This window comes from Pezoporus occidentalis, unplaced genomic scaffold (assembly GCF_034315485.1).
Source record: "Pezoporus occidentalis ecotype Australia unplaced genomic scaffold, CSIRO_AGI_Poc_V1 ctg54, whole genome shotgun sequence".
In the NCBI taxonomy this organism is placed as follows: domain Eukaryota; kingdom Metazoa; phylum Chordata; class Aves; order Psittaciformes; family Psittacidae; genus Pezoporus; species Pezoporus occidentalis.
Window position 1 is genome coordinate 7,217,975 of NW_026915877.1, and position 17,405 is coordinate 7,235,379.

The 17,405-nt window shown below is 37.8% G+C and overlaps 1 protein-coding gene across 10 annotated transcripts in view; it reads right to left on the minus strand.

Moving 5' to 3' along the window:
• The window catches only part of PCDH15 (protocadherin related 15), a 370,883-nt gene that overhangs the window by 20,180 nt on the left and 333,298 nt on the right, over positions 1-17,405 (minus strand). For all 10 annotated transcript variants that reach the window (XM_062637927.1, XM_062637929.1, XM_062637924.1 and 7 more), the window contains 3 exons: positions 13,233-13,409; positions 6,269-6,487; positions 2,449-2,559 (listed from right to left, as the gene is read on the minus strand). In XM_062637927.1, the coding sequence (XP_062493911.1) occupies positions 2,449-2,559; positions 6,269-6,487; positions 13,233-13,409 (507 nt within the window). The remainder of the gene's footprint in view (positions 1-2,448; positions 2,560-6,268; positions 6,488-13,232; positions 13,410-17,405) is intronic.

Genomic DNA, 17,405 nt, shown 5'->3' on the forward strand with positions numbered 1-17,405 from the left:
ACCAAAAGAAGTGTACCTGCCTTGCAAGGAATTGCAAATAGCAGACAAGAAAGATTTTGTTTGCATTCAATTGTGAGATCTTCAGTCTATGAACTGAAAGCAAACCTCTGAGAATGCATTCAGCATTTCTTTTCTTTTTCTATTTTTTTTTTTTTTCAGGTGGTAGAACTATTCGGCCTTAGAAATAATACCATTCAAGTTCAGCAATCATACTTCATCTCTGCTTCCAAGAAAAGGATAAAGAAGCATAGAACTATTGAGATTTCACAGTAAATGTCTTTCCTGTACTTGATCAATGGACAAATAAAATATGTGTTTTGGATTGCAAGGTTTAATGGGAACTACTGAAAGAATAATTAACTAGCGTTTTCTACCAGCTACAGATATTAAGACAATGAAATGAGCTTACTTACTGATGCCTACGTATCCAAAGACAGAGAAAAATGAAAATTATGAGACAGGGTAGATTTAAAACTAAAGAACTTAGTTCCATTTCATTTGCTATAAACACCAAATTAAGAAAACAAGACACAAGGCAGCACTCTAAATGAAAGATGATTGTCTTAGGACAACTAAAGACAGGAAATATGGCATCAAAATTCATAAAAAAAAAAAAAAGGCATTTCCCAAATAATAAGTTCCTAAGTTACAGCACTGCCTTGAAAACAAATATTTTACAGAGAGAAAAAAGAAAGTTTGTAATTATTTTTATTGAAGCATACTATTTTCTTTAAAATCCAAAGTATATTAATTTGTCGTAGAGGATTTTTACAAGCTTATGTTTAACCAGTTCCTTAGCATGATGAATATGAGTATATCTTACCTATATGCAAAGATGTCTGAGAGAAAATATTCCAAATATGGCACCTTTATTGGTGCAATGAAACCTATTTTTAGTCAAAATGAATATTAAATCTAATCCTGAAAGTCAATACTGCAAATCTGTAAGTTTGCACCTATATATTGCCATACTAAAACATAAAAAACCCTAACTTTGCAGATAAAAACCCAGCACAATGAGGCTTGTTCTGGGTTTAGCATAAGGTATTCTTCACTACAAAATGCAGATTCATTCACTGGGATATCCAGTTCCCACAGATAGTCAGCTTTATTATCACTGCATTAATTTTAGTAGAAATTTATTTAAATGCAAAATAAACAGGAATTTTATCCAGCAGGGCACCTCACTGTATGTGGAAGTGCACAGATGTGATCTTATGTGGTTCACAAGCAGAAGTGCTCACATTCAATAGTCACTATAAGCTCCTGTCAAACATACTTTTTTCCTCACTTCCTGCCCAAGCAGTTAAAACTTCAAACAAGCAAAAGGCATGGGAAGATGTTCAGCAGCAAGGAGAAGCTATTCTTGCTTCAAGCATAGATCCTCTATTTATGCAGACAAGCTCAAGCTCTGGAATTATTTCAAACGCAGAGACTGTGCTCAGATGGACAAGAGTTAAAGCAACAGTGGTACACTCTGTAATGCATCCTTAACATTTTACAAACACAGTCACAGCATCTGGAAAATTTCAACTTTCTGAGCAAAACAAATAATGACTGAAAATAGAGCAAAAGTTGGGCAATCTTCCAAACCAGCACCTCACTCTCTACCTGCCTCCAAACATGTTATTAATGCTATGCTTTTTAGTGTTACTTGGTTTTAAAATATAAACATATATGAGTAAGTAGGCAAGCTTATCAACACCCCACATGATCCAAATATTAACTGGCTATTCTCCACTGTAATATCTTCATGCTGAGAGTTAAATTGTTATTGTAGTCCATAAACTTCAGATTTACAGAACCATGAAAAGAAAGGCATATTTGCAGTATTATTATTTTAAGAGCATATAAATAGGTAAAAGATATATACACTGAACTGTCATTGATTTCTCTATTTTGATAGTTTCTTTAACTTTAATGCCAATATTCAGTTTCAAATTTATAGCAAAAAACATCCACTTTACTCATTGGAATCATAGAATAGTTAGGGTTGGAAAGGACCTTAAGATCATCTAGTTCCAACCCCCTGCCATGGGCAGGGAATGTTTCTTACTATAGCAAATGGGGAGTTTGGGGCAGCAATTTCATTGGATATGTTTTGTCGACAGCTTTGAAATATGTGGTGCGCTGGTCTGGATTTGCAAAGGCACTAGAAGATCCCAGTCCTAGCTCACCCTGGTAGCAATAGCCTGCTCTAGGATACTCCTTTTGAAAAAAACCCGTCTGGTTATACCATGTTTTTTTCCAACTTAAAACCTGTTAGAGTCCCCCATGCACTACAAGAAATCCCCATTAGCAGGTTAAACTCTTTTATCTCTCCTTACAGACTTATCCAATTTATTTCCTGGATGTCTGAGACCCCCCTTTCATGAAGAAAAGCCTTGGAAAGTGAATTATGGTTTTGGTCACTAACAATTTTATTGATTTGTCACAAGCAATACTTACATGGTGTTGTCACCAAGCTCTTCATAGAGGTTATTAGCAGTGGTGCTTGCTGGTTTGCCTGCTGGTAAAGCCATCTGGATTCTTGCAGTCTTGGCACATTCAGCTTGCCGTCTTTGGTAAGCCACGTAGGGAAGGAGAAATACTGATTAGAAACCCTAACATAAGCAGAGGCATAAAGTTTTCTATGTTGTTTTGTTTTTTGTTTGTTGGTTTTAGCTTTTTCCCCTGCAGTTTTCAAAACATCCCTGTGTTTTGTCTTCTTTAAAGAAAAGTAATAATGTGATAATCTTGTTTCTGGATTTTTTTCAACTCTCTAGTATTTGTTATCTCTTGGTGGCATCCCAGAACTCCCCCTGGACAGAATCTCCTGACCAAGCAGTATATCACTGAAACAGCAGAAAATAATATTTCCCAGGAGATAATATATGTGCTAGCTTTGACATTTTTCTCATTAGGAGACTTTTCTGTTTTGGCTGCCGAAGACTAACAATGGAGAGAGTAAGCTCTTTGGTCAAGTGCTTCATTCAAGCCAAGAAAATGTCCTTTTAAACACACAAAAAGTCTCTGGCAAAGTTAAAGTTATCACTTACGACTTCTTTCTCATTAGAGCTGGCTGGGAAATTTCTGTCTCAATTAACAGTTTTCCTGAAAATAGTACTCTTTTTTTTTTTTTTTTTTTTAAATAGGTAAATTCACTATGAAACAAATTTATTTTTCTATCTAGAAAACAAAGCCTGTGTTCCCTCATGTGTGTAACTTGGGGAGCGCCACTGAGGACACATGACTGATCTACCTTGTTTTGGTTTTGAGGGTGATTGATACCTGATCATTCCTTGGGAAGTATCTCTATGCATGCCAGCCTGATATGCACTTGCTTGCTTGAGAAATACCACAGACATGGAAATATATTTTTTTAACTCTGCATAACTCTAACACTTACTAAATGTCAAGTACCCATTCTTCTTAAAAATAAAGACTGGTAGGCTGATAGAATTCCTATACATGCTGTTAGAAACAAAACTGAAAATAAGTACTTACTCTTTGAATCTGTTTTGTTATGCAAAGAAAGATAAAGAGATAAAAAGGAAGGTTAAATGAATTCTGCTTGCAACAATTGTCTTAAACAGTGAGCCTAACAGGAGCATTAAACTAGATGCTACTTAATTGTTCCCCACATAAAATTACAGAATTAATGACATGTTTAAAGAATTGTGATTTCCAGAGCTGAACAGTGTTTAGCTGCTATTTGTGATACTCTTGAAACAATTTTGCAGTCAGCATAAACATGAATTACAGCACAGAAAACTGCTTTGGGCTTAGAGAAAACAACTCCCTGACACACACACACACACACACACACACACACACACACACAAAAGGCATGAAGGCATGAATATACCTTATGATATTTCTTTAACTGTTAGACTACTAAGGATGCATTTTTACACATAATTTTAACATATCTCAAGAATGCTATAGGAACATCTTCAGTACTGAAGGAGTATTACTTTTGGTTACTATTTAGAATGTAATTGTCTTTTGTGATTAGTAAATAATACATTATTTATAGTTGCCTGTGGGGCTGTACTGGATAATGTATTTCAAAGACACTACTTAATAGAAAAAAATAATGATAGCTTCTGGATTATTTACAGGTCAAATGTAGGCACTGAACTGCACTTCGACAGTGATAATTTTATAAATTAGTTTTCTTTTCAGTAACTATTTTTTTACAAAATCTAGTTAACTGATCACTGATCTGAAAGCACTGAAAAATGGACTACAGCACCTTAAAAGTTTCATCAGTGAGAAAATCTTAACATCATATGTGCTGTATGAGAGTTATATTTATCCTGCAATAACCTCTACACTCAGTGGCAGAGTGGAGCACCTTCTTTGCCAGAATGCTATCAGGAAAAATATTGAATTTCCTTTTGAGAAGGAGAAAAAAGGGTGCAATATGAAAACAAACCACAAGGCTCAGGACAACTTTTGGTGTTGATATTAACACTACAACTCTTCTTATTTTCCTTGACGCTCTTCAGTGACACATTTTTCATAAAAGTATAGTTTATTCACATTGGTCTTCTATAAATCCTATTCCAAGTCATACTTCCAGACAACAGAAATGTGACTTTTTTAATGAAATGAAGTTAGGCATATTCCTTAAAACTTAAAAAAGATTGATAATCTTTTGATAACCTAACAGATGTCCAGGAAAAATACTGCTATTAGATTTCTTAAGAAACAGGCAATTCAGATAACAACAATCACCATCTAATTGTAGGTTGAACTGGTTCAGTAGCATTTCACTGGAAGCAAATTTTATATACAATTTTGGGAGAAGTAAAGCAGCTTTGAGATGCACTGCCATCCCAACAGTACAATTTGTTAAGCTCTTTCAAAATCATTTAAACAGACTTTTTCCTTTGACCCAAATTGTTTGGAGACACTGGATGTAAATATAAACCACAGAACGCACAGCGGCTATCAAGATATGGCTATCATTGGCTGTTTTTCTGGTGTCACTAAGGAAAGTGCTCTCAGGCAGACTGCTATTTTTTTCATGTAGGATATGCTTTTTAAATGATGACTAACATAGTGCTTTGCTAACTCCTAACTGCAGTGCAGAAAGGAAAAATGCACAGTTTAACTCTCACCATGTTACATCTATTGTAGCATTCAGATTATAACTGCTTTACTGTAAAACATGTATATCAGCCCCTCCATGCCCTCTCCCTCTCTGATGCAACACTGCAGCAGGAGTCTGTAGAAGCGGTGACACTTCATTGGCCTCAACACAATGAAGGGAGCAGGTACCAAAGCAGTTTTTGCAGAAACAAAACAAATAAAAAAGAAATGTAAACAAACAAAAAATCCATCATGGCTCTGGAAACTCCTTCTTAAATGGTCCTGTGGAGCAGAGGTTTTCCATTATGGGGTTCTTACATTCCAGCTAGTTCAAAAATTTTAAAATCAAGATAGGAAGCTATGAAGGTACAGAGCAATATATACAGATGTTAAATAAAGCCAGTTAATGGGGAAAATGCACGGAATTATTGATATTTTGATTTTGCAATCATTGACAATTCTTTGAGTGCTCAGAGCACACACATGGAATTAGAAATCTTTCATGAGAAGAAATTAAAGAATAATTATACAGTTGAGAGGAACTTGTTAGTGATGTTGATCCTTTAATTAGTCTATTGGCCCAATTACTTAAACCTCCTGAGTCTATAGGAGGTGAGCGAGTGGAAACATCAAAAAGGTTCTCTCTGAGGTATGCTGCTTTAGACAGTGCTAAAATCACACAAAGTCATTTTTTCATGAAACATCGGCAATTAAGAATCAGACAGCTAGAGAAAAAGTATAACTGTATTTTAGGATAGAAATAAAAAAGTTGAGGGCTCTTATTTTGCCCAAGCTATTGTACATTTCGATTTTTGATACACTTATTGAAACAGCACCTTTTTCCTCCTTTTTTCCTTTTTTTTTTTCTTTTTGGCGTGGAAGTCAGCTCTGAATCAACACTCGCGTTTCAAACACCTGGATTTTGATCTTGTGTTTGGCACATATTCTAAAACAGTTACTGCACTGCAACTATAGAAAGGATAGCGAGATGTACTTCCTGTGCATTTTCTCTTTTCATGCACACCCCACACCAAGCAGTGACCAACTCTTGTGATAAGAAGGAAAATAAAAATTTCATCTTTGTAGAATAATTTCTTTGCAATGAAGGATAATATTCAAACCAATTCTGTTAAGAAACAGCATGCCTACTACAACATTGCTACCACAAAAAAGGAGGAGGAATACTTACTGTCTGTAGCTGACCATAACTATTAAAATTGCTGGCATACAGCAAAGGATGATTATGACGGCCAGAGCAAGTAACGCGCCTTCCGTGAAGCCTACAGCTTGTGCCTGCTTCTTGACATTCGCTACTACATCTGGGGTACGGATCTCCAGGATGCGTCCCCCCTGCCCCAGGTATGGCTGAAACTCTTTATTGATATCCAGCAGTTTGCCATCCAGGAACCTTCAATGTCACAAAAGAAAACTATTACGCCCAAGTTCATTAACTGTGTTTGAATTACTGCATATTTGGGTTAATAGCTGTGGTCTGATAAAGCACATACCTCTTCTTTATGTGTTGAAGAATATTAGTAATTTCCTGTAATCCCTATGTCAGTGATAACTCCAATGTACTTAATACCAGATCACAGTTCAATCACTGAAAAGGAGAAGTGAGCTGAAGTTTATCCTAATTTCTAGGGGCAAAATGCTCTTCATGCAGTTGACAGAAGCATGGCAAATGGCTTGCTAACTGTTTTTTCCTTCAGTGGTCTATCACAGACAATTAACTAATCCTCCTGCACACATTACAAAAGACTACTCTGGCCTAAAGAGCAACTGGATGCTACTCTAAAAGTGGGTAATTTTTAGAGGACTTTCCTTAGCCTCTGAGAGAAAGTCTTTACCTGGAAGGATAGCCTACAGTTTGTTCCCTTTTGACTTCCTCTTCAATATTAAGAGGAAAAGGGATTTCAAAAAACTATGCTTTTATCAATCCCCACCCCCTTCCCCCAGCTGTATCAATTCTGAGCCTCATTCTTGCATCCGCTCTGTCTTGTTAGTCTCCAGGTCTCTGCTATTTTCTTAGATTGTAGTGCTGGTATTAAGTATTGAATTATTTGAGTAAGACTTTCACTTATAGCATGAATGTTTGACAGCAAGAGGAAAACAAAGAGGGACAATGATCAGATGAACTCAGGTCTAGTGGGAGTGAACATTACAGTAGCTGAAGGATGTGCTCTCTCAGTGTTTGGCATACTGCTGAGGGAATTTATTTACCGGCTTCCTTTCCTTAAATGTTTCTTTTGTGACTTTCAAACTGGAGATCACAAAAGATGACAAACGGAGATTACAGTAAACTTGCCTCCCATTTTTTTTTGGAGAAGATGCAGGCCATTTCTTCCGGAGTTTCACACATCTTCTAAAAGGAAAACCACTAAATGTTTCTAATAAACTGTAATTAAACTCTATGGACTCTCCAAACACTGCTAGATACTAGAGCAATCTTGACTAACATTACTAATTACAGGAGCAATAGGCTATCTATACAGCTATAAAGAAAAATGTTGTCTTCAATTTGTCCTACAAGACACTGTTAAGACAAGTTAGGTCCTAGGCAAAAGTAGGATACTAGCTAACAGAAACACGTGGCTGCTGTCACTGCTAGCAACCTGCAATTATGTCTATCTTCTGTCTGCACATCATCTATGAGAGGAATTTGGAACAACACAGTTACCAAGCAAAGGACTAGAACAGTCTCTGAAAAAACAAACGCAATGGAAGAAGTTTAGTATCTGATCTGCTAATTGGCATTTTAAAGATGGGTAGCCAAACATAAATCCGAATCAAATGACCTAATTTCTCATACAATAGAAAATTTCCTATTGGATGACTTTTTAATAGTAAACAACACGTTTGTATTAACAACAATAGTAAACAACACGTTTAGCCCCTGCCAGCAACTGAGCATCACACAGCTACTCACTCACTCCCCCCTCCACAGTGGGATAAGGGAAAGCATTGGAAAAGTGAAAGTGGGCAAAGTTGTGGGCTGAGATAAACACTGTTTAATAAGGAAAGCAAATTAAGAACTTTGTTCACTCCTTCCCATCAGCAGGCAGATGTTCAGCCATCTCCAGGAAAGCAGAGCTCTATCACACTTAATGGTTACTTGGGAAGACACATGCCATCACTCTGAACTTTCCTCCTTCCTTCTTCTTCCCCCAGCTTTATATGCTCAGCATGATGCCATAATGCATGGAATATCCCTTTGGTCAGTTAGGGTCAGCTGTCCTGGCTGTGTCCCCTCCCACCTTCTTGTGCACCCCCAGCCTATGCCGTGGTGGGGTGGGGTGGGAGGCAGAAAAGGCCTTGATTTGGGTAAGCACTACTCAGCAGTAACTAAAACATCCCTGCGTTATCAACACTGCTGTCAGCACATAGTCCCAACTAGCTACCATGAAGAAAATTAACTCTATCCTAGTCAAAACCAGCACAGATTGTTTAAGAAATTTACTTTAGGAGTTTGAAACAACATTTTGGCAAAGGCTTTATTTAAAAAAAAAAAAAGAAATAAAAAAAAATTGGGCAATGGTTCAACTTCCAAAGGAAAATCAAAATTCTTGGATCACTTTGAAGTGAGGATCACAAGCTGCCAAGTAGTAGGCTTCAGCTATAAAGATCAAAGTAGGATGCATCCATTGGGATGGTGGAGTATCCTGCTGGCTATTAAATATAGCAGCACCCCACACCCTTACATGTACGATGGTTCTCCTGGAAAAAGTCAAGTGAAAAACACTGAGATAAAGAAAACCAAAAACCCACAACACACACACAAAAGAAAAAGCTGAAAAATGTTCTGGAAGCATTTCTGCATACAAACTCTGAATGTTTAAAGAAAGTCTGAAATAGCTTCCATTTCCTTAGTCTGATCCCACAGCAGAAATTGCACTCCTAAAAGACCATTTCTTAAAGGGTGTTAATTTCTTAAAATTCATTTCCTTTCAATTTACTGATAAGCCCTCATTGCACTGTTTGTCCCCCATTGTTTGGGGGATTTTTTTTTCCCTTTTTTTTTTTTTTTTTCCCTCTCTGGGGAGAATGCACTCTGTGTAAAGTATCAGCTGAATTTCATAACATGCAGAACAATTCATCCCCAATGATGAAATAGTGCTGGTATCATGATACTAACTTCAAAGACCAGTGGCTGCTCACTCATGGACCCACACTCTCACAAAAAGCAACCCAAGACGATATGAAGAATAATTTCCCTTGTATTAGTATTCTCTGCTGTTATTCACAACTCATTCCCTGATTTCTTATGCAAAACATTTGAGCAAAAATCCTTTTTCACAGTTTAAAGATCTGCAATGATGGTTCGCAGCACATAAATCGAATACAAAAGGAGCTCTAATTCTTTTGTTGTACACTAGATGTCACTGGTGCATGCATGTTTCACGTCCTTTCAGCTGGCAAAAGAATAGTATTCAAGCAGGATAGCGTTAAATCTCTGGATGATTTTAACAATCTCTCAGTTAACATTCTGTTAGCATTTTCTTGACAAACCCTATTCTAACAGGTTCATAACTCAACCATGCGCATTTACTCCCTGATGAAACTGTGCAAAAGACAAAGACATGGTAAGCGTTTTCTTTTTAATGGTGGACATTTTCCACTTAATATATATGCAGGAGAAATTTTCTGGATTCAACGGTTTTTTATGCTTCAATACATCAAACCCTCTTTCATATAAAAGATAAAAAAGGAGGCTGTTCATTTCGGCTCTGTAAAATTATCTAAGTGGCCTCAAAGTCTTTCAGGAGTTTAAGGTTGAGGAGGAAATAAAACAGAGTTACTGTTCAGATTCTTCTTCTGGTGTAACCAGACAGATTCCTGATTAATAAAAACGTCAGGTAATCAGTCATAAAAGCCTTAAGGAAAAGTATGAATCTCTCCTTGTGTATCAGTCTTACAAATTACAGGCTAGGGAAAAATCAGCATGTCTTGAGAGACACATAGGCTTTCCCCAGCTGGCAGTGATGAGCACAGTATAGCCATTATGTCCATGACTTCTAAATTGTCTCTGTTTTCTAGCCAAATATTTTGCTTGAATCCAAATATGTGGGATTGGGCGAGTCATCTGGGACTTCTGGATGTGAGGCAGCCCATTCAAAATATTAGTAGTGAGTATGGTACAGTCTATGCACGAACTGTTGCGGTATATCAGTATTAATACAGCACATCCAGAGCACACTGCATCTCTTTAGATGTCTTAATTTCATAAAGGACTGTTGGACGTGAGCTGACATACTGGAACAACACTTCCCAAAGTGATTATACAACCTCAAACATGAGCCTTGTTTTAACAATTTACCACTCGTAGAAAAGCAGCTCTGTAGCTGGTCACAAGTGTGACTTTGCTGATGGGCATTAGCACTCTTGACTGTCCTTTCCTCCCAACTGCAGTGTAAATCCAAACACCTTTGGGACCCCAGCAGTACTCTGACTTGTGCCTGGCTGCCAGCATCAACCAGGATGAGTCAGCAGTGATAGTGATATGGGTCTATATCCCAGCAGCACTCCCCCTGCAAACCCTAACCCTCTGTCTTCAACTCACCTCCACATTCATTAAGACTTTTGCAGACAATTGTTTCCAAACAGTGACAGGTTTAACTCAGTTGAAATCAGGGCCTCCACTCTGTTACATAAGTAGAAACACAAGACAGTGTTCCCAAAAAAGCCCATTTAAGAAAAGCCACACGTATCTTCCAATACATGATCACTTAGTAAGTTGTGTTAAAATAACAAGTGGCAGAATTCACATGCTAAATCTGTGCCATTGGTACAGTTCATGCCTCTGTATCCATAATGAAATTTTTCAACACTTAGAAAATACTTTGGCTAAATTTATCTTCCTTATTGCTAATTAAACTTTCAAAACAGAGGTTTACATACTTTCTGACTTCCCTACCTTTCTCCTATCATATCAAGTTTATTAAATAATCCTTTCTCCTATCTCTTTTCTGCTAGGATCTGAATCAGATTCCTGTCAAGTAGAAGGATGGTTGTGACCCTTAGTAATCTCTTCACAGTGAGGGGACAACAATTGCAACTGTGTCTTGTGACTGTATCCCGCTAAAAATCAAAACTGCAGGGAAGACGGCCACAGAATAAATTTCTTTTTAGATTTGGGTAAGCACCTGAGCTGAGCCAAATCTCAAGGTTCACCCACTTGCTAGTGAAAACTTGTTAACTTCAGATATTAAGCTACAAAACTCTCACTTCATTTTTCTCTTTATTTCTAAGCTGGTACCCCATACATTTGCAGACCAGGCAAATTAATAACCCACCCTTCACATCTGATAAATAGTTTTTTAACTTAACTCTATTCTGTGTATTTCACTAGACACACAAACACCCCTAAAAAGACATTCCTATATTTTCAAAGAGCACCAAAATGAAGAGAGACACATTTTATGATGATGAAGACAGTCTGCATCAGGAAAAGATTCGTTTTATGGATTTGAAAGAGCAAAAACTGCTTCTATGCATGGATACTAGGTTACTGTCATGACTTTTACATTCCTACTTCAGAAAGTGATGCTGGAAGACTGGAGAGGGTTCAGAGAAAACTATAACTGACTAAATAAAAAAAAAAAAAAGCCTGATTTTTTTTCAATAAAAATAATTACCCTGCAATAACAACACAAAGCTTGTAATAGACCAGATTGTCTTAAGCAGTTGTTTTGCTGAAAGATATGCTCAAAGCAGAATTAAATTTGGGAGTGCCCATGGTGTTATTATACTAGGTCAGACTGATCACTGTGATCCTTTCCAACCTATAAACTCTGAATATATGTAGAGATTTAGTATGCCGTAATTCATCTGTACTAAATTAAGAGCTCGGCAGAACAAGCCCTTTTTCAATCACAGTTCACTGAGATGGCTCATAGCCATTTGCTTTTTAGGCTGCTGACTGACATGCTGCTTTATAGCATCATGGAACAGTCTGGTCTAGTTTTCACCAAGATAAAAAGCAAACACAAAGGTGAAACACATGCAGAATTCCAAAAGATAGGTTGTGCTTTAGAAGAAAAGCCTCATTTGCATTTTCAGTGTTAAAAAGCATATGCAGAATGCTGAAACACAAAAAACCACAGTTTCTTACAAAATGATTCTACAGCCATGTTTGTACACTGGCAGCTGAATGGGTTGAGATACCAATTTTGTCTTAGAACCTACTTGCCACTAGTGAAGACTCAGAAAAAAATGTAAAGAGATTACCTTAATTTAATTTCCTTACCCACGTAATGTCTGGTTTCTCCTCTTAGGCAGGAAGACCATGCCAGAATGATATCCCACCAGAGCTGTACTAAGGTACAAAAGTCCAGGCAGAGTGGCACCCTACCAAACTGCTCTATTGAAGTGAACAGGGCTGGCCCACTTACTGACAGCGTGCTCTAATTACAATCAGTCAATAAAAAGCCATCTCATGTTTTACGTGACACTGGAATTTAACTGCTAATTTGGAAGTCAATTGAAAAGGCAAAACAATATCAAATTATGTATATAAGTGGCCTGTCTACTGCTGTTTACCATTTCCTCTAGCAGCTGGGGGGAGAGGCCCATGCAGATCTGTCTGTTCAGCTCACTGGGCACCTGTGAGCCCTACTGATTTCTTGCATGTAGAGGTAAACCTGGGCCATGCCCTGATATCTATACTTCAGCCAAGGACCCACCACCTCTCTTCCTTTCCCTTCCCTTCCTTATTCAGTTTCCTCAAAAAAAAGAAGAGAGAGAAAGAGAAAGAGACATGTTCCGAAAGGAAACTGCAGAAAGCATGAAGGTCAATGGCTGGAGCACCAAGCTCTTGTTTGCAGATCACAGAAATGTTTTAGTACTTAGAAAGTAAATTCCTTCAGAGGAATTCAAACTGGAACCTCTTCCACATGGTGGACCAAATATACTGCAAGCTCTTATGGTGACAACATCTAAATCACACATGCTGGGGCCATTCAGCTCAAGGGAATGGACTGAACCTAGCAAAGTTGCAAACTCCCAAGCTCCACATAAGGCAGATGTAGGAGCATGCACCAGCTGCATCAATAGATTTTTCCATTCCTGTTGTGTTGAACCACTTGCTGAGATAGACGAACAGGCTTTGGAATAGTCCATAGAAACACAGGAAGAGCAACAAATAATATACTTACTTAAAAAGTTCGTTCCTCATTATAGCTCTATTTGTTTGAGGGTCAATTGCATAGACCATGAGGTCAGACTTGGTATAATCCTCTTCAGAGTATCCATCCCCAAACCTCCGTGCACCAATGGATTCCACCACGACTGTTGCACCAGGAATCTGATCTTGGACATAGCGTTCCAAAATCCTAAAGATGAGATAGAGCCAGAAAGCTGCAGTTATTTATTTGCACTAATTAAGACTGACAGTAGCCTAAAACAAGATACTAACAAATAAAATCCACAGGCTTTGAAGGATGGCAACCTTCAAAGCACTTAAAAAAAAAAATCTCTGCTTCAATATAACCTCTTAAATGCTGAACTCTTGGGAAAAGCTTAGCAGTGTTAGGAGAGGCCATCAGAAATAGTGTTCTTAAGTCTTGCTTTTTGTATTTATGACATCAGTTGAGTTTTAAATGGCTCATGGGAAACACCATTTATATTTCACAAAAAAAAAAACCAAACCTGTAATCCTTTTATTAAGCTATATGATTTCAGAGCTCCTCAATTCCAGCCTTACACAGGGTGCATACAATACATTTTGCCCACAGAAACAACTACTACAACCATGGTTTTGGTGGGCTATTTCACTGGCCCTCCAATACAGCACAGCATATCAGATGCCAGCATACCTGCTACTCCAAAAGACATGAACAAGTTTTACAGCCATAAGAAAGTTGGAATATCAAGCTGACATGTTTACCACAGGAAAAAAATAAACTGCAGATGTTCTGCAAGCAGCAGAAAGACAGCTATGCCTGAGATAACAAGGGCATAACAACAATACACCAAAAAAAAAATTCTTTTTCTGAAGAGAAGGAATCATTACAAAATGCCATAGCATTTTGCACAGAATGGCATGCTCTGCAGATATGTGTATGAATCACAATGTGTCAATACACAAGGTAAATGCAATTCCAGGGGATTAAAATGTATTAGACAAGATGACATATACTGGTCATTTTATTAATTCTTGTCATGTGATCAATTTCCAGTATGCTTTATTACTGAATTTTTAGTTTTTCTTGGTTGGTTGGTTGCTTTTTTGTTTTTTTTTGTTTGTTTTTTTGTTTTTTTTGACAACTGAATGCCTGCAGACATCTTAGTTTGTGCTTTGGGAAGCCTGTGTTTTAATTCAAAATCTTTTATTTTTCTACAGTTCTCCATGCAGAGCTGTTTATGGGAAAAGTCTTAAAATGTGATGCCATTCCTAAAATATTAAGAAAGGCAAAAGCAGAATGACTGTTTGCAGAATGTTCCTCCAAACAAACAAAAAATACTTATGCCTATATAAGTTTGAAATGTCTTCAGTGTAGCATGCCTGCAGATGTGCTAGACTGATGGGGAAAGGACTTCACTGAGCACCTGAGAAGTTTCTGCATTGACAGCAAGCACACCTGTACCTCAGATACGGAGGGTTTATGGAAAAGCATAAGCATAACTCACTAGTGCTCTAACAAGCTGCTTTAGAAAGGACAGGACCTTAATAAAGTTTTTTTTTTAAAAATACTCCCTTCCTCCTTGCCTGGTTCGCTTCTCTAGTGGGGCCCATAAAATTTGCTGAGTTCTTGTAGCAGACTGTTCCTCTATTATCTTCTGCACTGTGCGTCCAATGAAAAACGGAGGTTTAGAAGTAACACAGGTGTCCTGGGTTCAGCAGTAGCAGTCATTTTTTCTCCTTCTTAGGAGCTGGTGCAGTGCTATGTTTTTGACTTTTGGCCTGGGAACAGCCCTGATAACACCAATGTTTTTAGTTACTGCTCAAATGTTTAGTCTGACCAAGGGCTTTCTGAATCTCATGCTCTGCCAGGGAGGAGGGGAAGCCAGGAGGAAGCAGAGACAGGACATCTGACCCAAACTGACCAAAGAGGTATTCCATACCACAGCACATCATGCCCGGGATGTAAACTGAGAGTTACTCGGAAGGGCTAGTTCACTGCTGGGTTGGGCTAGGTATCAGTTGGCGGGTGGTGAGCGGCTGTATTCTCTTCCCTTGTTATTTTCCTTCTCATTATTATTATTGGTGGTAGCAGCAGTGATTTGTGTTATACCTTAGTTACTGGACTACTCTTAACCCGTGGGAGTTACATTCTTTCAGTTCTCCTTCCCATCCCTCTGGGAGCAGGGGGGAGGGAAGAAGGGGGGAGTGAGAGACAGACTGCATGGCTGATCTACAGCTGAGCTTAAACCATGACAACAACTCAGCTGGATGACCTTCAAATTCTGTATGCAACAGGGACAACTGCTACCACCATTAAGGCTGAAGTTGAGGCTGGCAGCCAAGATGGTGGGGACCCCAGTTCTCACAAGAATAGATGAAGCCAGAAAAAAAATGGAAAGCTGTTCAGACACTGTAACAGAAGATCTTTAACCATGGCTGCTAGGAAAGGACAGAATACATCTCAGAGAACACAGGTCTTTACACACAGCTAATGGTGTGATGAGGTTTCCAAACTGGGACTGAGAAGAGTTCTGTTAAAAACAACAGAAAGTTTTAGAAACAAAGGCATAAAAGCAAATATCATTAATACTGGACACAAGGGCAAAGAATTACAGAGAAATAAACAAGAGAAGCTGGTAGTCTAAACATTCCATCACAGCAATGAGTTATGGAACTATGTAAGATTCTCTGTGCTAATTTATGTGATCAGAAGATCAAATAAAAAAGAAATAGTTGAGTTAGGAGGCAAAAACAAGGGAGTGAGAGGAAGCATGCTGCCTAATGCACTATGTTCTACCAAGGATGCACTAGCATGCAGAGGAAGACAAATCTCATAAAAAAGGGCATCAATGACTTTAAGAAGTCACGTGTCTTAAAATCTTTTGCAGTTGCTGAGGTTACATTTTGCTGTTTATTCCCTGACACAAGATTTCCAAAGTACAGTAATGATGTCAAAGCAGTATCACCATCTCATAATTTTTCAAGACCACTGATTCACATTTATTCATCCAGTTTCCCTATTCTTTGTGTGAAAGTTTAGTGTGCCCTTAAAATAGAAGCTTTTCTATTAGATTTTGAAAAATCCAAGTCTGTCAGATCCAGTTCTTACCCTACCAGTGAATAATACTTTTAATGCAGTACCATTTTTGTGGGGAAAATAAAAATACATATTTGTCTGACACATTGCTATTTAACTGGTGTCCTCTAAACAAGCACTTGTGTTGTTTGCAGATATGGTAAACTCTACTCACCTCTACATCTGGCACGCACTTAACTCCAGCTAAGGTGATTGATAACCTTTCACAGACAACTCAGTAACAATAATTCTCCCAGCTAAAAGTTGATAGAACAAATCTGGGAAATGCAGATTACTATAAAGATATCTCCAAACATTATGTGAATGTAAGTGACTAAAAGAAACCATAATGACCTTTAGAATTGTGTTTTGCACAAGGATTCAGATAGAACAAATACGTTTTACCAGATTTACTTCCCTATTAGTATACAATCATCCTCTGTTGCTGCAGGGGTTTGCTTGCATAGAACTATAATTTCACCGGAGCCAGATACACCCTGTGAGGTTGGAAGGTTACAATGAAGAGTCACTTTTAGCAGAATTTGTAACAACATTCCCTTTTCTCAGAAATTCCTGTCATGGCTTCTGCTAGAATTCATTGCCTTTGAAAGTGTCTCTACTAAGAAGAAGAAAAATGACTACTACAGCTGAACACAGGACAGAAAGCATCTTTGTCTAAAACATGATTAAAATTGAAGAACAAATAGCATACTGCTTTCTGATTATGAGAAATAGGTATGTCACAGTCACTAGCTTTAACTGACATTGCAAGAAACACCACAAGTATAGTGAAATGACAGTAATATTTCATCTGAAACACACAAATTATATGCTTAGGTTGAAATACGTAATAAAAATGTACTGAAGACTGAAAAGTAGCAATTAAAGAATGCACTTAAAAATAGGGCAGTTCCACATAGTTACTGTAAAAGCCATTCAGCTGAACTTGTGATGTTGAAAACTAGTATTTTAAAACTTACTGAAAGTGGCCACCTGCTTGTAGCACTACACACAAGAACTAATTTTTAAAATACATACTTTAAGTAACAACAGAATCTGCAGTTTTACTTAACATCTTTGTTGGCGACATGGACAGTGGGATTGAGCACACCCTCAGCCAGTTTTCTG